Source organism: Macaca mulatta, chromosome 3 (assembly GCF_049350105.2).
Source record: "Macaca mulatta isolate MMU2019108-1 chromosome 3, T2T-MMU8v2.0, whole genome shotgun sequence".
In the NCBI taxonomy this organism is placed as follows: Eukaryota; Metazoa; Chordata; class Mammalia; order Primates; family Cercopithecidae; genus Macaca; species Macaca mulatta.
In genome coordinates this window covers 162,182,501-162,205,426 of record NC_133408.1, presented here as the reverse complement: position 1 = coordinate 162,205,426, position 22,926 = coordinate 162,182,501, and the positions used below count along the sequence as shown (strand labels likewise).

The following is a 22,926-nucleotide window of genomic DNA, read 5'->3' as shown; positions in this document are numbered from 1 at the left end:
ACTTGGCCTGAAAGTAAAACCTCTGTGACCATTTCTGCTTCTAAGTCACCTGCTGATTAGGGACAAATTGTTAGATACAAATTGTTTGCTTTAAAACAAAGACAATAACCTGTTGTCTTTTTCTTTAGAATATATAGGAAATTATAAATTTGTAAAAGGTTTTAGTTTATAAAGCAATACATGTATGAATTGTAAAAACTCATTACTTGAGCTATACTGATCTAGTATGTGTGATCACCTGGATAGGGACCAAATTGAAACTTAGTTTTGTAATATATATTAAAAGAAAAAAAAACTGTGTGTGTGCATGATTTTTCAACTTCACATATTATTTGGAAAATATTGGTTTTCTGAGTTATCCCTTTATTAGCAAGTATTATATACTATCAAAAATATCACCACTTTTAATATCACCCTTCTCATCAGAAACATCTTAAAGTATGGAGAAGCTATCAAGTTTATAACAGATACAAGTTTTCTAAAATTTTCATTTTCCTTGAAGACTCTAATAATAGCATTGTGGTAACAAACACTGGTTGTTTTTCTTAAAGTGACATGTTTACCTTATTCATTTTTTTTTTCAGAAAATGTCTGCCAAAGATCCAACTCTGAATAACTGTAGGTTGTCAGTACTCTTTTCAACCAAAAATGATTCTGTAAGTGGGGGGAGGAGAGAGGGAAGCAGTCAGTTTAGCCCTGCATGCAAATGGTCACACAAATACTTTTCCTTGAGACAGTCATTCTTTGTACTTCAATATGCAAAAGTGCTTTAGGCAAACTTCCCATTTTGTCACTCATACTATTTAAAAATGTATACTCTGCCAGGCGCAGTGGCTCACGCCTGTAATCCCAGCACTTTGGGAGGCTGAGGTGGGTGGGTCACCCAAGGTCAGGAATTCAAGGCCTGACCAACATGGAGAAACCCTGTCTCTACTAAAAAAATACAAACTTAGCCAGGCATGGGGGTGCATAGCTGTAGTCCCAGCTACTCGGGAGGCTGAAGCAGGAGTATCGCTTGAATCCGGGAGGCAGAGGTTGCAGTCAGCCATGATCGCACCACTGTACTCCAGCCTGGGCAACAAGAGCAAAACTCCATCTCAAACAAAAAATACACACACACACACACACACACACACACACACATACATATATATACATACACTCAAGGGCAGAGGTTTAATCAGAGTAATACTTTTACTGTTTCATCAAGTACAGCTTTATATGATACTGGCTTTTTCTTTTACTTGAGAGCATGGTGTTAAAGAATACAATGACCATTACAATTTGCAACCACAGCTTTGATTCATGCTAAGGCAACAGTGATTTCTACGTACTATTGCTTTTGTACCATTAGTGTAAATGTCAACAGGATATAACAGGCAAAAGTATTTAGTATTATTTATGAAAGTAATTTTGATCTTGCAGATCCCTGAAAGGTTTTAGGTGGTCTTCCCAGTCGTCCATGGGCCCCACACTGAGAAACACTGCTCCACTCCATCGATCAACTAGCTAAAAGATATTAACAAAAATGAGGTAACTTTCACAGTAACAACCAAACTGTAAGGTATCCAGGAATTAGCTTTGACAAAAACATGCAAAACTTTGTAGACCTCTGTGAAGAAAATTTTGAAACTCACAAGTCATAGAAAGTAATCTAGATAGAGATAGAGCTATATTCCATGACCTAGGAGGGACAACTTAATAATATAAGATATAAATTCTGCCCCCAAATTAATCTATAAATTCATTGCAGTATCTATCAAAATTCCAGTTTTTTAAAGAACTCGGTAAATTGACCTTAACATTTATTTTATTTTATTTTATTTTTGAGACGGAGTCTCACTCTGTCGCCCAGGCTTGAGTGCAGTGGTGCGATCTCAGCTCACTGTAAGCTCCGCCTCCCGGGTTCATGCCATTCTTCTGCCTCAGCCTCCCAAGTAGCTGGGACTACAGGCGCCCACCACCACACCTGGCTAATTTTTTGTATTTTTAGTAGAGACGGGGTTTCACCGTGTTAGCCAAGATGGTCTCGATCTCCTAACCTCGTGATCCGCCCGCCTCGGCCTCCCAAAGTGCTGGGATTACAGGCTTGAGCCACTGCGCCCGGCTACCTTAACATTTAAATAAAGTATACTGAATAACTAAATCAACTTATAAAAAAGTATTATATAAGACAAATTACAAAGCCATTACCAAAGCCCATGATCCAGCAGACAGAATAGAAGCATAGGGTCAGATCCATGTATAAATGAGAGCCTGATACACTTCATCTATAGCGAAGATGGGAGACAAATCAGTGGTTAAAGGACACACTGTTTGGGAGGTGTTATTTGAAAGATGGGCTTATTTAATGGATACAGATGAACTCAATTCCTCTCTAATAGAAACTTGGTCTCCAGAGAGATTATAGATCTAAATGCAATGAAGAAAATACCACTATAAATTTAGTGTTTCTCTTTATTGTAAATTATCACCAATGGTTATTTTCACTTTTTCACTTCTTAGATGATTTTCCAAGTTTGTCTAACATCTGAGTTAAAACAAAATTGTTTTAACTTTCTTGTAAAACATAGCGTGCCCCCATTTTAGTTCATTTTCTACATAGAAATAAATAAAACACTTAGATAACAGATCAGAAATAGTTAATTAAATATATCCCAGATTCCCCAGGATCTGGAAAAATTATATACTTCAAAATACTTCTGTCTGGTGGATGTGTGTCTCTAAAAAAAGAAAAGAAAAGAAAAAAAGTTAAAACACACACACACACAGACAAACAGAGCATTTATGTAATGTCTTCTTCAGTTTGTTCCTTACTCAGAATTATTTCCTTGGCCATGATCTGTAACACTCTGAACAGCTCTTGTTAGAATCTTTCCTCCTTCCTCTGAAGATGCATGGAAATCTCATTACAAGTGTTCAACACCTGTTTTCTAAAAGGTCTCAAGAAGGATGTCAGTTTGCTCAGCTCACTTGACAGTGTGTCATGTACTTGTTGTTTTTTACTTTTATATAGAATGGAATTCACAGATAAATGCAGTCTTGAAATAACAAGGCTTCTTCCTTTTGCAAGCAATTTTATAGAATTTGTCAATCTCCAAAGACTGAATTTGAAAGCAACTAACTGGTGACCTCTCATTTACTTACTAACAGGTGCCAACAGGTACACCAAGAGACATAGCAGCATGGCTCTCATAGCACCTTGTTAAACTGAGTAGGTTACATGTATGAAAAAGTCTTTTCCAATTGTACAAAACTAGAGTGATGCAAACTGACAGGTTTCTACCTCTTTATTTATCAACAGGGTTTGTAAGTACCCAAAGACTGCACAGATGAACTAGTTTGGCAAATTAAGAAGGGTTCATTACTTGTAGGCCATAGCTAAGTGACCATATAGTTTCAAGCAATAAATTAAAAGGCCTAATCGAAGCTTTTTAAAAGACACACACACATTAATATTTTAATCTCAAAGATGAGCCCTTTAAAATATCGATGAGTCATCAATGCATGCACACACATTCACAGTGATTGGCAAATTTGTGATGTTGGAGCTGTAGAAATATTCAAGGTGGCACTAAGCCCAACCCTACTCTGTAAACCTGGTCTTTTACACTTGCCAATTGGGAGACTTTCTCTAAATCTTAGCATGCCCTGGAAGACCTTGATTATGTATCAAAGGAAACAAAGACATACATACAGACATCGAGATATTTTTGACTCATTTCTCATCATTCAAGGCTGCAAATCTTTTCAAATGTTATATTTCATATTGTGGTTACTGCCTCCAAATATCTTCTCTTTCCTTCTCCTTCAGCTTGCCTTGCAGCTGGCAAGCCTCTGGAGTCCCTGTCCCCTGCCATTGCCCACTGAACAGATCATCTTCATCTTCATGCCTTGCTGTGCCCCGCCTTGCCTGTATCCCCATTGTTCACAAGCAAACATTCTCCTTGAGAATGGAAAAAAGAGTTAAAGCAAGGGTCAGGCAGGAAGTGAGAGTGGAGGCATGTTTGTGCTCCTTTTATGAATAAAACAAATGACATGGAAAGTATGTATTAAGTAAGTGCAATTAAAAAACAGGAAGGAATAGGCATGCTATTAAAGATGCTGTAGACTTTACGTTATTCAGTATTTGATTTTCAGTTTCTGAATTTGAATGACATTTAGAAAAAAATGTATACAATGTGTGTATAAAGAACAACACACCAGGGAGGGGACTATTCATCAGTTTCAGCTGTTGAATGTGTATGTGTGTATATACACGTATATTGTATATATGACATGACTAAAGAACAGTCTTTTTTGAGACAGGGTCTCACTCTGTCACCCAGGCTGGAGTGCACTGGTGCAATCATGGCTCACTGTAGCCTCCGCCTCCCAGGTGGGCTCAAACAATCCTCCGCCCTCAGCCTCCTGAGTAGCTGGGACCGCAGGCATGCACTACCATGCCTGGATATTTTTTTATTATTATTTCTGGTAGAGATAAGGTTTCACCACATTGCCTAGGCTGGTCTCGAACTCCTGAACTCAAACAGTCCACCCACCTCGGCCTCCCAACATGCAGGGATTACAGGCGTGAGTCATGGCACCCAGCCAAGATCAATCTTTTAAAAAACGTATGGCTGAGTACAGTGGCTTATGAATGTAATCCCAACACTTTGGGAGGCTGATACAGATGAATCACTTGAGCTCAGGAATTCAAGATGAGCCTGGGAAACAAAGTGAGACCCCCCTCTGTATAAAAAGAAATTTAATTAGTTGTGCGTGGTGGTGCACTCCTCCAGCTACTTAGGAGGCTGAAGTGGGAGGATTGCTTGGGCCTGGGAGTTCGAGGCTGCAGTGAGACATGATCACGCCACTGCACCGCAGCCTGGGTGACAGAGCAAGACCCTGTCCAAAAAAATAGTTTTTTAAAAAAAGCTATTACACAATTAGCTGGCAAAATTACCACTGGAAAAATTTTATGCTATTGTTAAAATCCTACAACATAGTTATATCAAGAGCTATCCAGAGCAAACTAAGTAGAGCAAACTAAGTAGCATAGAAAACTTTCTTCTCCCTCAAACCTTCATAGTCTTTGTAGCCAGCAATACTGTAGACATATTCGTCCCTGTGAGACCTTAGCTTTGCTTACTTCATAAACTTTGGGAGACCCAAGGTCTCAATGAAAAGACAACTTTCATAAAACTCAAATTGGGATGAATGTGTTTCCCGCCTGTTATAAATCACGTAAGAATACAAGCTTGTGACAAATGATGAACCAAATATTAATTTTTGCTTGTGGGTTCTAGTAATCTATTCTCTGTAATTCCATCACTATCATCTCTTACGTTAAGATCTTTAGAGGAGATTATGCCTCGATATTCCACCCCAAAATAGTCTCACAGAGTCATTGACTTTTACCTCACATGTATCTGACATTTTATAGCTCAGCATTCATGGGTCAGCACTTACTGTTGGCTTACGGGGACTGCAGTTTGGATTCAGCCCAGCTGTCATTGGCCTATATACTCTAGTGGCCAATTCTCCTTTGTTCAACAGCTGGCCATTGGCTCACAATGAATTTACCGATGTGAAAGATAATCTGGGTAAAGTAGTTAATGTGACTGTGATCACAGAACAGTTATTCCGTATCTCTATATTATTAGCATGTTTAATTCCAGGGAAATATTAACTGCTGCTCTTACTTTAAATGGCAGGGTTATTAAATGGATTGGTCCCAAAGGAAGCCATGGAATTAGGAGGCCACAGACCTATTGTTTACAAACAAATGTGGCATTAGTATTTGTGTGGATTTTAAATACCTATCGGGAGGCTATACTATCCTGGATTAATTATTTTCATTTATATATAGGATTGCCCAAATGTGGACACTATCCTATCTGACAATCAGTTCAGATTCTGCAGAAAAAGTCACCTTTTACCTGAAATGAGGTTTATATAAAGGTATAGCTTGATTTCAGGGAAAGGAGGAAATAATCGAAGTTTACATAGGTCACCTTTGTTTTTAACTTTGTTTTTCATAACCACTGGTAGTTCTCGAAGTGCGTTCCCTACACCAGCATCATGAGCATCACCTGGAAACTTGATAGAAATGCAAATTCTTGGGCCTCATCCAAGACCTACTGAGTCAGAAACTTGGAGTGATGCCAAGCAATTTGTGTTTTAGCAAGTCCTCCAGGTGATTCTGATGCATGCTGAACCTGAGAAATGGAGATCTATACTGAAGGTACTCCATTCATTGATGAAAGCAGTACATAGTCCAACACTTGTGGAACCATAATATCATTTGGGTTGCAGTCAGATAAACCAGGAGAGAGTCAAACATTCCTCATTTTCTTTCATTAGTTGACAGTGCCAGATCTTAGCAATGTCACAGATGGTGGAGCAATTATAGGCCAGTTGACCCTAAAGAACTGAAAAAGTAGGCCGGGCGCGGTGGCTCAAGCCTGTAATCCCAGCACTTTGGGAGGCCGAGACGGGCGGATCACGAGGTCAGGAGATCGAGACCATCCCGGCTAACACGGTGAAACCCCGTCTCTACTAAAAAATACAAAAAACTAGCCGGGCGCGGTGGCGGGCGCCTGTAGTCCCAACTACTCGGGAGGCTGAGCCAGGAGAATGGCGTGAACCCGGGAGGCGGAGCTTGCAGTGAGCTGAGATCCGGCCACTGCACTCCAGCCTGGGCGGCAGAGCGAGACTCCGTCTCAAAAAAAAAAAAAAAAAAAAAAAAGAACTGAAAAAGTAAGTTGAGTTTTGGGAACCACCTCACCCCCAGATTTTGAGGCAGTCTTCTTACCAAGTTATATAATATCTCCTCTAGGTTACTGAGTCCAAAAGTTCCTTAGGTGTGCCTTGCCACAAGTTCTGAAAACTGGCAGACAGGTGGCAGGAACAGGAATGGGGTTTTTTTAATTATTATTTTTTTAATGGGTAAGGAAGTATACCTAATTTCCCACCCTGCTATCTTGGAATAAGAAAGTACTAAGATCTGGCCAGGATTGACCTCCTGGAGCCTACTTGTCCTAGACTTTGGTACCATGTAACTTAAGATAGGTTGCTGTGGCCAGAGCTGGAGAATGGTTCAGAAAGTCTAGAAAAAAACTTAGACTTTCCAACTGAGTCATCAGTCTGGACTATGCAAAGAGGAAGGACATTGTTATGAGAGTTAAGATTCAAATTAGAATAGACTGGGGATCCAGTAGAAATTCCCTGGCTAGCTAAGGTGGACTAAAGAGACTTATTGTTTGTTTGTTTGTTTGTTTTGAGACAGAGTCTCACTCTGTTGCCCAGGCTGGGGTGCAGTGGCACAATCTCAGCTCACTGCAACCATTGCCTCCCAGGTTCAAGCAATTCTCCTGCCTCAGCCTCCCAAGTGACTGGAATTACAGGCCCTTGCCACCACGCCAGGCTAATTTTTTTTTTTTAAATAGAGACGGGGTTTCACCGTGTTTGCCAGGCTGGCCTCAAACTCCTGACATCAGGTGATCTGCCCACCTCAGCCTCCCAAAGTGCTGGGATTACAGGCATGAGCCACCGTGGCCGGCCAGGGGATTATGGTTTATAAATGAACAGGAGGCATCTAACATTGATGAGTTACCTAAGATATTTTCTGATCTCTGTAATTAGAACAATTTATGTGCCCATAGCATTGTGTATATGTGTGTGAGAGTGTGTAATGTAATGTCTCTTTATATTTCTGCAGGGGGAACAGCTAGGGGATCAATCACTATCTCCTTTAGTGGGGAGAAGGAAAAGGAGGGATGCCCTCCACCATATCTTCACCTGGGCCTAATGGTGGATAAGTTTTGCCAGCAAGCAGTCCACAAGAGAGGAGGCTGACAGTCCTTGTTACTGACTGACATTTGGGGTTCCAGGTAGAAGAAATTAGATGCTGTGCCTTTGGCGTAGTGTCCTTGTTCTTTACAAGCTCTCAAGGTAAAGCCTCAGTGCTTGGGCCTCAGAGAGCGCCCCAGGTGACTGCTTCCACGTGCTCATATCTCTGCTCTTGCCAAACTATTCCTTTCCCTTGTTCCACTAGATAGTGGAGATTTTCCCATTTTCTCCCTTTTTCCACACTTCTTTTCTGATTTTCTGAAGTTATCCCTACAGTCCCTTATTAAGATTTTTGTGTTTCTCACCTCAGCTATCTCCTGAACATCAGGACTTTCTCATCGTCCATCTGATTTATAGTCATTAGCTGGACAGGGAAGAAGCAGAAGAGTGAGTGATTGCTTTTCTCTGAATGGGAGGGGGAAGAGGTGGAAAACTTCCACTTTGGACTGTTGCTAGCTTTCTAAACTCGAATATACACCCAACACAATAATTTCATTCTGAAAAACTCCATATGATATACATAGCAATTTAAAGCCTTCTTACCGATGCATCTTTGATCCTATTTCTTGCAAGCTAATAACCCTGTTCTTGCATACTGCTTACATTTAATTTGCTCTCTTTACAGACTTTATAACAGATCTTCTTTATGTTGACCAAAAATGGATCATAGGTTGTCATATTTTACCTTATAATCTGGTTAGAAAGATGTATATATATGTATGTATATATGTGTGTATATATATATAAATTATTTGAAGGCAAGAATAGTTATCTTTTTAATCATTGTATCCCCTCAGTAGCCAGCGAAGTACCTTACATGGAATAAAATGTTTGTTAAATCAAATTCAGGGCCATGGAATCTGGGGAGTTTAAAAACCAAAGAAGAAACGAATGCATACACAAGAATTATTTTTTCGTGCTCCCTAGCTGATCATCATGGCCTAGATGCAAAGGAGGGAAGAAGATAGGGCAGCATTGGGATGGGATTATTTCCATAGTCCTTTCATCTAACACCATCTTCAACACTATTTATTGTTTAGCTGAAAGTACAGATACAATCAGCTCATTAAAAGTTAAGATCATGGTGAGTAGAGGTGAGAACATTTAAAATCTCTCTTATCAAAATTAATTTGTGACAATTGTTACATAATTACATATACTAAATCATCATGTAGGGTTATTAGCAAATACATGTTTTTATTCATCAATTAAAATTTTTCTGAAGTTAAGGTCAAAGCATGACAAATTACTACATACCATATATGGATACAAAGGAAGGTATCTTACTGGTCTTCTTCCCAGTAAGAAGGATGTGCTTCTACCACATCCTGGTATAAGCTTCACCATGAGCATCACTGTGCATCCACCACTAGGGACTTTGACAGGGAATAGCAGCAAGGGAGGCAGCCCAGTCCAGTGTACCAGGAGTATGCCCCTTTCTGAATCCATGGAGTAGAATGAAACTCTACCAAAGCAAACAGTCAAGCTGTCTTTTTACATCTTTCCATCCCCATTCCCCTTCCCCAGTAAGATCTTTTCTTAAATGTACGGTGGTATAATTAAAAATGAATTATTTCAATGAACCAAGGAGTGTTACAGAAAACCAAAAATGTTCCAGAGCGAAGAAAAATCATAGCCAAGAACAATGCATTGAAATTCATCAGGAAACCTTGCTACTTTTGGCATATTTGTTTTAAATGTCACTATTTGAAATGTATTACAACAATCAACAATTTGGTGTGAAGCTTGAAGGATGTAGAGCCATCTGTAATGCTTTGGAAATGTTACAAAATGAGTGAAAAAAAAACATTTTAAGGAGGAATTCTCAAATATTCCCAATGTTTGGCTTTTTAATGGAGCTATTGATAACCTTGTTATCTAATAGAGTTATGACTATAGAATGCATTAAACTTCTTGGCCATAGCCAAATGGGTGAAACCAGAGATGGGATACACAGTGTACTTGATAAAAATGCTGTCTGTTTAAAGTGTTAGAGTAGCTATTATGTTCAAGTACAAAATTTTGATCCTCTCAATAAACTTAATCTAGGAAGAATAAATGTTTTAGAATGTTTTTAAATTTCACTAGGACACAGGGTACTTTCAGAGTTTGTACTTAAGATAGTGTCACATGTAATAGCTGATTTTGAAAGATTCACACATAATAAGTTCTGAGGTTGGTTCTGTGATTTTTTTTCTATTATTGCATACTTGTGTCTAAGGATGTGGAGTGGGGGCATTTGTATGTGATTTTTATTCAGAAAGTTGAATATGAAAAAGTATTCAAGTCATCGTAGTAATATTATTTCTGTCTGTATGACATCAGAGGTAAGATTTTAATGTCATCTCAACCAACAACAAACTGTATAACCTCAGACACCTTTAACCTCTCCAAGACTGGAAATGGAGGATCATGATTATCTAATTTGCAGAATGCTTGTGAGGATTCAGAAGAGTATGTAGGATTTATTTTTTTCTGTATACTTTAGTGATTTAAAATAAGTTAAATAGTCTAAACTGAAACAATATTGTGCATTGTAAAATGTGCAAACATGCAGAGTTAGGCAAAGATTCAAATAGTGCTAGTCCCTAGCACTAAAGTGTGTAGGAGAAATAAATTCCTAATCTTTGATACATAAATAAATTTTATTTCCTTTCTCTTTCTTTATGAAAAACATGTTATACACATATATGAGTACATTGAAATAATGCAATATAAAAGTGCAACATTTATGGGAGGTATAGATTGCCTCAGCTAGAAGGAATTTTAGAAATTATCTGGTTCCGTGCTTCTTAGCATCTGTTTGGTTTATAGACAACTTTGAGAATCTGATGAAAGATATGGTCTTTCTCCCTCACCCCAAAAATGCTTCTACACACAAAAATTAGTACATAATTTAAGGGGTTCAAAAACCCTCTGACTCTCGAACTTAATACTCTTCATCTAAAAATGGAGAAATTAAGAAAGATAAGTGATATGCTGTTGAGGCTTAAAAGTTATTTTGAAGACATTTTTTGACAAAGATTTTGTTTCTGAAGACTTTTTCTTTAAGAATTTCAGAACTAAACACTTATCAGTTATTTGAGAAGTGTTCTCAGACTACAGCTTCATCTTATCGTGAGCATGCATTCTTATCCACCCTCGACGTGTTAGATACAGATGAGCTCTTTGCAATCCCATGCAAAGTTAAAAATTTGGGGTATTGATTGAATTTTTTTAACATTCTTTTCTTCCCATAATTATTCTGCTGCATTCTCAGTAAACATTCATTAAATACCTGCCATAGTCCAAAGCCTGCACAAGATAACTGTATGAATGAGACTCAGTTTCTGACTTTGATCTAGTACAGTTTAGCAACAGACTCATGAGCCTGTAATAGGGGAGCTCAAAGAGAGGAGCAACTCATTCAGCCCCAGAACTCTGAGAAGGTCCAATTTTAAGTAGCATTAAAGTAGAACCTTGAAGCAGAGTAGCAGTTTGTGAGCCAAAGATTCAGATAGCCTAACTCCGCATGTTTGCAGATTTTACAATGCACAATTTTTTTGATTACTTTAGAATATTTAACTTATTTTAAATCACACTTATGTGGCAATGTACTTAGTGCTAAAATATATGGGATGGTGCACTGAAGACCCATTGCCTAACTTCATCAACCGTGCATCATCATTCTCTGAGCCATAAGGTCTCTAAACATCAGAGTCATACTCCTCTCTGGCCTGCAAATTCTAGCCATTCAACAATGTCTCACAAATTATTCCTTTGGAGTGTCTATGCATCTCTCCCTTCTTTTCTATTCCTGGTATCATCTTTCCATAGTTCACTATTCTACTAAACCAGACCCTCAGGATCCATGTCACACACCTTCACCAATCCTTGTTGGACACAACCACCAAATGCATTTTTCCTAAAATTAATTTATTCTGAGGCCCTGCTAATAAACATTTGCCCCTGGTTATTCATAGGATATAGTCATCTCATCTACTTATTATTTTACTTAAAGTCTGCCGTAATCACCCATCATTCTTAGCACATTCTTACTTCAGCCAGGCAAGTACAAGAGCCCACATGTTCAAGTCTCACCACTGCTTTTTAGCTGTTGCATTTATCTCTTTGAGCATGTTTCCTTATCTATGAGTTACATGAATAAAAAGCAAAGCTGCGAGAGGGGCGGAGCAAGATGGCCGAATAGGAACAGCTCCAGTCTCCAACTCCCAGCGCGAGCAACACAGAAGACTGGTGATGTCTGCATTTTCAACTGAGGTACTGGGTTCATCTCACTGGGGAGTGCCGGACGATCGGTGCTGGTCAGCTGCTGCAGCCCGACCAGCGAGAGCTGAAGCAGGGCGAGGCATTGCCTCACCTGGGAAGCGCAAGGGGGAAGGGAATCCCTTTTCCTAGCCAGGGGAACTGAGACATACAACACCTGGAAAATCGGGTAACTCCCACCCCAATACTGCGCTTTAAGCAAACAGGCACACCAGGAGATCATATCCCACACCTGGCCGGGAGGGTCCCACACCCACGGAGCCTCCCTCATTGCTAGCACAGCAGTCTGTGATCTACCGGCAAGGCAGCAGCGAGGCTGGGGGAGGGGCGCCCGCCATTGCTGAGGCTTAAGTAGGTAAACAAAGCTGCTGGGAAGCTCGAACTGGGTGGAGCTCACAGCAGCTCAAGGAAACCTGCCTGTCTCTGTAGACTCCACCTCTGGGGACAGGGCAATAACAAACACAGCCGAAACCTCTGCAGACGCAAACGACTCTGTCTGACAGCTTTGAAGAGAGCAGTGGATCTCCCAACACGGAGGTTGAGATCTGAGAAGGGACAGACTCCCTGCTCAAGTGGGTCCCTGACCCCTGAGTAGCCTAACTGGGAGACATCCCCCACTAGGGGCAGTCTGACACCCCACACCTCACAGGGTGGAGTACACCCCTGAGAGGAAGCTTCCAAAGCAAGAATCAGACAGGTACACTCGCTGTTCAGAAATATTCTATCTTCTGCTGCCTCTGCTGCTGATACCCAGGCAAACAGGGTCTGGAGTGGACCTCAAGCAATCTCCAACAGACCTACAGCTGAGGGTCCTGACTGTTAGAAGGAAAACTATCAAACAGGAAGGACACCTACACCAAAACCCCATCAGTACATCACCATCATCAAAGACCAGAGGCAGATAAAACCACAAAGATGGGGAAAAAGCAGGGCAGAAAAGCTGGAAATTCAAAAAATAAGAGCGCATCCCCCCCGGCAAAGGAGCGCAGCTCATCGCCAGCAACGGATCAAAGCTGGACGGAGAATGACTTTGACGAGATGAGAGAAGAAGGCTTCAGTCCATCAAATTTCTCAGAGCTAAAGGAGGAATTACGTACCCAGCACAAAGAAACTAAAAATCTTGAAAAAAAAAGTGGAAGAATTGATGGCTAGAGTAATTAATAAACGAAATGAAAGAGATGAAAACCATGACACGAGAAATACGTGACAAATGCACAAGCTTCAGTAACCAACTCGATCAACTGGAAGAAAGAGTATCTGCGATTGAGGATCAAATGAATGAAATGAAGCGAGAAGAGAAACCAAAAGAAAAAAGAAGAAAAAGAAATGAACAAAGCCTGCAAGAAGTATGGGATTATGTAAAAAGACCAAATCTACGTCTGATTGGGGTGCCTGAAAGTGAGGGGGAAAATGGAACCAAGTTGGAAAACACTCTACAGGATATCATCCAGGAGAACTTCCCCAACCTAGTAGGGCAGGCCAACATTCAAATCCAGGAAATACAGAGAACGCCACAAAGATACTCCTCGAGAAGAGCAACTCCAATTGCCAGATTCACCAAAGTTGAAATGAAGGAAAAAATCTTAAGGGCAGCCAGAGAGAAAGGTCGGGTTACCCACAAAGGGAAGCCCATCAGACTAACAGCAGATCTCTCGGCAGAAACTCTCTAAGCCAGAAGAGAGTGGGGGCCAATATTCAACATTCTTAAAGAAAAGAATTTTAAACCCAGAATTTCATATCCAGCCAAACTAAGTTTCATAAGTGAAGGGGAAATAAAATCCTTTACAGATAAGCAAATGCTTAGAGATTTTGTCACCACTAGGCCTGCCTTACAAGAGACCCTGAAGGAAGCACTAAACATGGAAAGGAACAACCGGTACCAGCCATTGCAAAAACATGCCAAAATGTAAAGACCATCGAGGCTAGGAAGAAACTGCATCAACTAACGAGCAAAATAACCAGTTAATATCATAATGGCAGGATCAAGTTCACACATAACAATCTTAACCTTAAATGTAAATGGACTAAATGCTCCAATTAAAAGACACAGACTGGCAAACTGGATAAACAGTCAAGACCCATCAGTCTGCTGTATTCAGGAGACCCATCTCACACGCAGAGACATACATAGGCTCAAAATAAAGGGATGGAGGAAGATTTACCAAGCAAATGGAGAACAAAAAAAAGTGGGGGTTACAATACTAGTCTCTGATAAAACAGACTTTAAACCATCAAAGATCAAAAGAGACAAAGAAGGCCATTACATAATGGTAAAGGGATCAATTCAACAGGAAGAGCTAACTATCCTAAATATATATGCACCCAATACAGGAGCACCCAGATTCATAAAGCAAGTCCTTAGAGACTTACAAAGAGACTTAGACTCCCATAAAATAAAAATGGGAGACTTCAACACTCCACTGTCAACATTAGACAGATCAACGAGACAGAAAGTTAACAAGGATATCCAGGAATTGAACTCATCTCTGCAGCAAGCAGACCCAATAGACACCTATAGAACTCTCCACCCCAAATCAACAGAATATACATTCTTCTCAGCACCACATCGTACTTACTCCAAAATTGACCACGTAATTGGAAGTAAAGCACTCCTCAGCAAATGTACAAGAACAGAAATTATAACAAACTGTCTCTCAGACCACAGTGCAATCAAACTAGAACTCAGGACTAAGAAACTCAATCAAAACCGCTCAACTACATGGAAACTGAACAACCTGCTCCTGAATGACTACTGGGTACATAACGAAATGAAGGCAGAAATAAAGATGTTCTTTGAAACCAATGAGAACAAAGATACAACATACCAGAATCTCTGGGACACATTTAAAGCAGTGTGTAGAGGGAAATTTATAGCACTAAATGCCCACAAGAGAAAGCAGGAAAGATCTAAAATTGACACTCTAACATCACAATTAAAAGAACTAGAGAAGCAAGAGCAAACACATTCGAAAGCTAGCAGAAGGCTAGAAATAACTAAGATCAGAGCAGAACTGAAGGAGATAGAGACACAAAAAACTCTCCAAAAAATCCATGAATCCAGGAGTTGGTTTTTTGAAAAGATCAACAAAATTGACAGACCACTAGCAAGACTAATAAAGAAGAAAAGAGAGAAGAATCAAATCGACGCAATTAAAAATGATAAAGGGGGTATCACCACCGACCCCACAGAAATACAAACTACCATCAGAGAATACTATAAACACCTCTACGCAAATAAACTGGAAAATCTAGAAGAAATAGATAATTTCCTGGACACTTACACTCTTCCAAGACTAAACCAGGAAGAAGTTGAATCCCTGAATAGACCAATAGCAGGCTCTGAAATTGAGGCAATAATTAATAGCCTACCAACCAAAAAAAGTCCAGGACCAGATGGATTCACAGCTGAATTCTACCAGAGGTACAAGGAGGAGTTGGTACCATTCCTTCTGAAACTATTCCAATCAATAGAAAAAGAGGGAATCCTCCCTAACTCATTTTATGAGGCCAACATCATCCTGATACCAAAGCCTTGCAGAGACACAACAAAAAAAGAGAATTTTAGACCAATATCCCTGATGAACATCGATGCAAAAATCCTCAATAAAATACTGGCAAACCGGATTCAGCAACACATCAAAAAGCTTATCCACCATGATCAAGTGGGCTTCATCCCTGGGATGCAAGGCTGGTTCAACATTCGCAAATCAATAAACATAATCCAGCATATAAACAGAACCAAAGACAAGAACCACATGATTATCTCAATAGATGCAGAAAAGGCTTTTGACAAAATTCAACAGCCCTTCATGCTAAAAACGCTCAATAAATTCGGTATTGATGGAACGTACCTCAAAATAATAACAGCTATTTATGACAAACCCACAGCCAATATCATACTGAATGGGCAAAAACTGGAAACATTCCCTTTGAAAACTGGCACAAGACAGGGATGCCCTCTCTCACCACTCCTATTCAACATAGTGTTGGAAGTTCTGGCTAGGGCAATTAGGCAAGAGAAAGAAATCAAGGGTATTCAGTTAGGAAAAGAAGAAGTCAAACTGTCCCTGTTTGCAGATGACATGATTGTATATTTAGAAAACCCCATTGTCTCAGCCCAAAATCTCCTTAAGCTGATAAGCAACTTCAGCAAACTCTTAGGATACAAAATCAATATGCAAAAATCACAAGCATTCTTATACACCAGTAACAGACAAACAGAGAGCCAAATCAGGAATGAACTTCCATTCACAATTGCTTCAAAGAGAATAAAATACCTAGGAATCCAACTTACAAGGGATGTAAAGGACCTCTTCAAGGAGAACTACAAACCACTGCTCAGTGAAATAAAAGAGGACACAAATGGAAGAACATACCATGCTCATGTATAGGAAGAATCAATATCGTGAAAATGGCCATACTGCCCAAGGTAATTTATAGATTTAATGCCATCCCCATCAAGCTACCAATGAGTTTCTTCACAGAATTGGAAAAAACTGCTTTAAAGTTCATATGGAACCAAAAAAGAGCCCGCATCTCCAAGACAATCCTAAGTCAAAAGAACAAAGCTGGAGGCATCACGCTACCTGACTTCAAACTCTACTACAAGGCTACAGTAACCAAAACAGCATGGTACTGGTACCAAAACAGAGATATAGACCAATGGAACAGAACAGAGTCCTCAGAAATAATACCACACATCTACAACCATCTGATCTTTGACAAACCTGAGAGAAACAAGAAATGGGGAAAGGATTCCCTATTTAATAAATGGTGCTGGGAAAATTGGCTAGCCATAAGTAGAAAGCTGAAACTGGATCCTTTCCTTACTCCTTATACGAAAATTAATTCAAGATGGATTAGAGACTTAAATGTTAGACCTAATACCATAAAAATCCTAGAGGAAAACCTAGGTAGTACCATTCAGGACATAGGCATGGGCAAAGACTTCATGTCTAAAACACCAAAAGCAACGGCAGCAAAAGCCAAAATTGACAAATGGGATCTCATTAAACTAAAGAGCTTCTGCACAGCAAAAGAAACTACCATCAGAGTGAACAGGCAACCTACAGAATGGGAGAAAATTTTTGCAATCTACTCATCTGACAAAGGGCTAATATCCAGAACCTACAAAGAACTCAAACAAATTTACAAGAAAAAAACAAACAACCCCATCAAAAAGTGGGCAAAGGATATGAACAGACATTTCTCAAACGAAGACATTCATACAGCCAACAGACACATGAAAAAATGCTCATCATCACTGGCCATCAGAGAAATGCAAATCAAAACCACAATGAGATACCATCTCACACCAGTTAGAATGGCGATCGTTAAAAAGTCAGGAAACAACAGGTGCTGGAGAGGATGTGGAGAAATAGGAACACTTTTACACTGTTGGTGGGATTGTAAACTAGTTCAACCATTATGGAAAACAGTATGGCGATTCCTCAAGGATCTAGAACTAGATGTACCATATGACCCAGCCATCCCATTACTGGGGATATACCCAAAGGATTATAAATTATGCTGCTATAAAGACACATGCACACGTATGTTTATTGCAGCACTATTCACAATAGCAAAGACTTGGAATCAACCCAAATGTCCATCAGTGACAGATTGGATTAAGAAAATGTGGCACATATACACCATGGAATACTATGCAGCCATCAAAAAGGATGAGTTTGCATCCTTTGTAGGGACATGGATGCAGCTGGAAACCATTCTTAGCAAACTATCACAAGAACAGAAAACCAAACACCACATGTTCTCACTCATAGGTGGGAACTGAACAATGAGATCACTTGGACTCAGGAAGGGGAACATCACACACAGGGGCCTATCATGGGCGGGGCGGGGGAGGGATTGCATTGGGAGTTATACCTGATGTAAATGATGAGTTGATGGGTGCAGCACACCAACATGGCACAAGTATACATATGTAACAAACCTGCACGTTATGCACATGTACCCTACAACTTAAAGTACAATAATAATAAATAAATTTAAAAAATAAAAATAAAAATAAAATAAAAATAAAAAGCAAAGCTGCTAGGAAAATTTGTGTGCTAACGTGTGAGAAGTGCCTTGGCTTGTGCCTGACACATACTTGGCTCTCAAGAAAATGTAATGTTTCTTTTTTTTTTTTTTTTTTTTTTTTTTTTGTGAGACAGAGTCTCCCTCTGTCACTCACACTGGAGTGCAATGGTGCCATGTTGGCTCACTGCAACCTCCGCCTCCCTGGGTTCAAGCGATTCTCCTGCCTCAGCCTCCTGAGTTGCTGGGATTACAGGCACCCACTACCGTGCCCAGCTAATTTTTGTATTTTTAGTAGAAATGGGGTTTCACCATGTTGGCCAGACTGGTTTCGAATTCCTGACCTCAGGTGATCCACCCGCCTGAAGCTGTAACATTTCTAACAGTTGTTATTATCACCTTCCTCCAAAATGCACCCCATCTGTGTCATACAATATTTCTTCTCTAAAAGTCCCTCCTCCTCTTCCCCAGGTCATTTGTTATTTCTTTAAAACCATGCTTCAGGCTTACCTTCCCCTGATGTCTCCCCTAGACCTGCTTTCAGCAGTCTTCCCTCATATTTCCTGCATCATCAATAGGTTTGCCTCCTGTTGCTTCCAAACTTTTCCTAGGGGCCTTCTCTTCCTGACAAAACTAGAACAGCTAGAGCGGCCCCCAAATTAAGTAGGTTGTCATGCAAAGTTATGAGCCTCCTTGACTTCACGCTTGTTTGAGGATGTTGAAATGTTCATGAAACAGATGAAACGTTTGATCATTCATGTCTACGGATCTTTTCAGTAGTGATTTTCTGATTCTGAGTTGAGATTGGAAGTATGTCTCATACTGCCTCCTACTTCCTACAGCCAACAGCATTGTAGGCACACTTGACTATTGGGTGTTTCACACTGATTTTTTTAAAGAATTGTTGTAATTTTTTAACCTTGTCACAGAGGAGCAATGGCTTTCCATTCTGTAGGGGAATATAGTAGGAAGTATATATGGCTTAAGGGTTGAGGGATGTGAACCCACATCAGTACATTGCACTGTGTCAGAGCTACATTGAATGTATAATGAATATTTAATGAATAAGCACCGATCATAAGCAGTGTTTCACTGCATCATTTTACATCCCTTGAGAATACGTTAGAACAGAGCAACTGAAAGTGTCTCCTCCAAATTTAATCCTGAAGTTTTAGGAAGAAGTAAATCAAGGGAAAACTGTTGCAGGAAAAAAAAATGGCCTTTATGTTCCCCAGAAGAATCTCTTTTACTGAAAATTTGATTTTCTTTCCTCACAGTCTCCTTACTGGGCAAAGAGAAAGAGCCTATGAATCCCAGACAACATTTATCTTTAATGTCCTTATTGGGAACTGATCTTTACATTGTTTTGAAACAGTTTCATTACACAGGGCCTCTTTAATTTCTGCCAGCTTGCTGAATCTTAGAAAATAACTACTTTGCCTTCTCTGTAGCAGAATTTCAGGTAACTACATTTAATCTTATTGTGGTCTCCCCTTTTTATACCAGTTCAGCTTACTGCTGAAAGAACCTTCAGCTTCAAAGAACACTTCTGCCTTCCTCCCCAACAACCCCCTCAGTTGGAAAGGTGGAGTGGGATGGTGGCTGGGAAATAGGGAGGAAATCAGTCAGTGGCCAGCTGTCAGAGTTGTTTTAGGTGACTTTGTACTTTTGAATTTAAGATCAACATGAACTATAGACATTTCAGGCTGGGAGTTTAAATAGCAACAAAAAAGCATGGGTTTTGCTAATGCCAGGAATGACTCATCTGGTGAGAATGGTATTGTACTGATAATACAATACAGAGAGAAAGAAAAGACTGTGGTATCTGCTCTCATTGTGTTGCTGACCTTGAGGAGAATTATAACTTGTTTGTTGCAGAAGTTGAGCATCTAATGTGCTGATGCACCTGTTCTTATATATTAAATGGCAAAGCACTTGCAGTTCCCTGTCATTGCTTTGTGGGTGAAATATTTTCTGCAATCTGGTGAACTGTTTTTTTTTTCCTAAATAATGTATTCATTTGTATTTCTTGTATTTCTTATTTCTTATTCTATTTCAACATTCTAGTCTCATCATTATGTATTCAAAGATGTTTGGCTTTTTATTTTCAAGGTAACATGATTATGATTTTTTTTCATATAGAGACCATGAACCAAGCATCTCCTGCTAGAAAGCTGGAAGAGATTCTTCATCTGGCAGAGCTCTGCATAGAAGTCTTACAGCAGAATGAAGAGCATCACGCAGAGGTGATGACCTGTTTTCACTGTAGTATAAAGCTATATGTAAGGCTTCGCCATGGTGGTGGCTGCACTGAATAAGTGGCCTGCCCATAGTCTTGAAACATATCTGAATATTTAATGAATAAGCACCAATGATAAGCAGTGTTTCACTGCATCATTGTACATCCCATTGCACATTCACATATGAAAACATATGTGAATTTTCTAAAAACCTAACTCCTATATATTATAAAACAATTGTGTGTGTGTATGATTTCATGTTTATTCCTGACAACAAACACTGATGGGATCTGTGCCATGAGAACTTAGCTCATCAGTTATTGAAGAAGGGGGAAAGTTAATGACCACAAGAGGACTTACAATGACCCTAAGGCAACTTTCAGAGCTATTCTGCAGGAAGAGATTTTTATTTCCCAAACCAGGGGGTAATTTCCACTGGGCTTTGCTTTTTTTTTTTTTCTTTTTTTTTGTGGTTCTGTATTTGCTGTCTCATTGGTAATAGCAAGACTGCAGCATCAAAGGGAAGAAATCTCACTCTATTTCTCTCATAATTCCATAAATAGTTTGCCTGCCTTTCATTGAGAGCAGTTAGTTAACATTGAATGCAGTTAGTTAACAGCAAGGGCTACCGAAAAGTCAGCCTGCATTGCCTTCAGTCCGAATGCGTAACTGGTAAGAGTCAAAGATAGAACACAAACCCGTCTTACAGTGCTGCATCACGTGCTTTTCCCCCTATGCCATGATTGCTTTGGTTTAGAAATGTAAGTTAACGTGAAAGGGGAAATTTTGTGATACACTATAAAACAAAAATTTAGTAGAAGACATTCACAATTGTATGGTTGATCTTAATATCAAACTTTTCACTTTTTAAAATTAATTTTTCATCAAACTTGGATTGTTTATAATTTTTTAAAGTTCTAATTACATCTTAACATTCACTAAAGATCTGGAGTGGCTTTTCACCAGGCAAACTGCTTATTCTGAGACTTAAATTCTCACTCTTTCTAATAGCCATGAGTTTATTAACAAAAATGAAAGAGTTTTCTGACTTTGAGTTGGGTGGGGAGAATGTGTAACATTAAATAAATATAATAAATGTCAGTGCCCCGACAGTGCTTTTATTCTTGAGGAAGCACATGAAATGAGCAAGAATAAAAAAGACCAAATACATATGAGTTTACAGAATTTTTGTATTTAATGAAGCCTAGTTCTAAAAAATCTAAGAAACCACAGGAACTACATTTGAAGCCAATTCATAGAAAAGAGTATTCATGAATCCTTACTATAGGTAACTAAGATTTATTGTATCTGGTTATAAATGCGATATCTGGTTATAAATATGATCATTCAAAACATCTGCTTTTAGCTCACACTGTGGAATCTAGTTTTTAGCTTGCATCTGTCATGTGTGAACTTGTTATGGATATTTTATTTTAAACTGAAGAAACAGCTGCTTCAATAATTTGAAATGAATTCCCAGGAGGTTCTTTTCTAGGCTGGTACCACAGCTATGTTACAATGAAAGTGATTATGCGATAAAATACATGTATGTTTTGTCTTTGTCTTTTGTTAAAAGGCATTATTATCAGAGTATTAGGATTTTTTGAATTAAAAAATCTTTTAATAATTGAATATTCAATTGCAGTGTATATTTCAGCGAAGCAGGTATATCTAATATTCTCAAATATTTTACAAAAACTAAAAATTAAATGTTAATTATACTTCGTGCAATCACTAAAATGCTCGTCAAAGTATAATGTATACAAACACAATTAAAGTGTATATATTATTTACTAACCCACAAAATACAGTTGACTTTATTAAATAGAGATAATCATTATTCATAAATATCACTATACTATATACTGAAATATAGGACTATTATGATGACCTTTTTAAAAAATGTTTTGTAACACTATGGCAATTGTTCTACTCTGCAATGCTTCCAAATTCTTGGAAACCCTCAGGGAAGAGAGGTGAGTTAAATGATTTCCACTATTTTATTAGCATAGGATGCCTCTTTTATGTGAATTTAAAATACAATCTACTCTGATTGTAGTTCATTTTAAAGCCAATTAGTCCTTTCTTTGAAATTGCAGAGTCTGTTTTTCTTTGAATGTGCTGATTTTTGTTATACTGTTTTGTGCTTGTATCTTATTAATAATTGCATGCATAGTTACTGATGGTCATCTAAGTAAAACATGACTGAAGGGATGTTGATATTTGGTTTGTGTCTTTGGTTGTTTTATGTCCTTAAAAAAAAAAAAAAAGAAAATCTCACATTTTTTCTGAACAATTTTGGGGAGTGAATTCGTCTGATTCCAGACTGACTTCCAGAGTGAATTGGTGGATTGCATTCTGCACTGATACTTATTTTGCTGTATGTTCAAGCTAGAGTTCCTTTGCTCCATGAAAGAGCACCTGGCTCAGCTCCCGTGGTGGAGGTTAATGTATCTGTCTCAAAGAGACCTTCAAGTGGCTCACATGTCAGCTCCCTTTATTTTCATTCTCCCTCTCTCCACAGTGGCAGTTTACTTTTCAGGGCCAA

The 22,926-nt window shown here is 39.0% G+C and overlaps 1 protein-coding gene across 8 annotated transcripts in view; it reads left to right on the top strand.

Moving 5' to 3' along the window:
* The window catches only part of CADPS2 (calcium dependent secretion activator 2), a 572,739-nt gene that overhangs the window by 455,696 nt on the left and 94,117 nt on the right, over positions 1-22,926 (top strand). For all 8 annotated transcript variants that reach the window (XM_028846226.2, XM_015134824.3, XM_077997218.1 and 5 more), the window contains one exon: positions 20,281-20,384. In XM_028846226.2, coding sequence (XP_028702059.1) covers positions 20,281-20,384 — 104 coding nt within the window. The remainder of the gene's footprint in view (positions 1-20,280; positions 20,385-22,926) is intronic.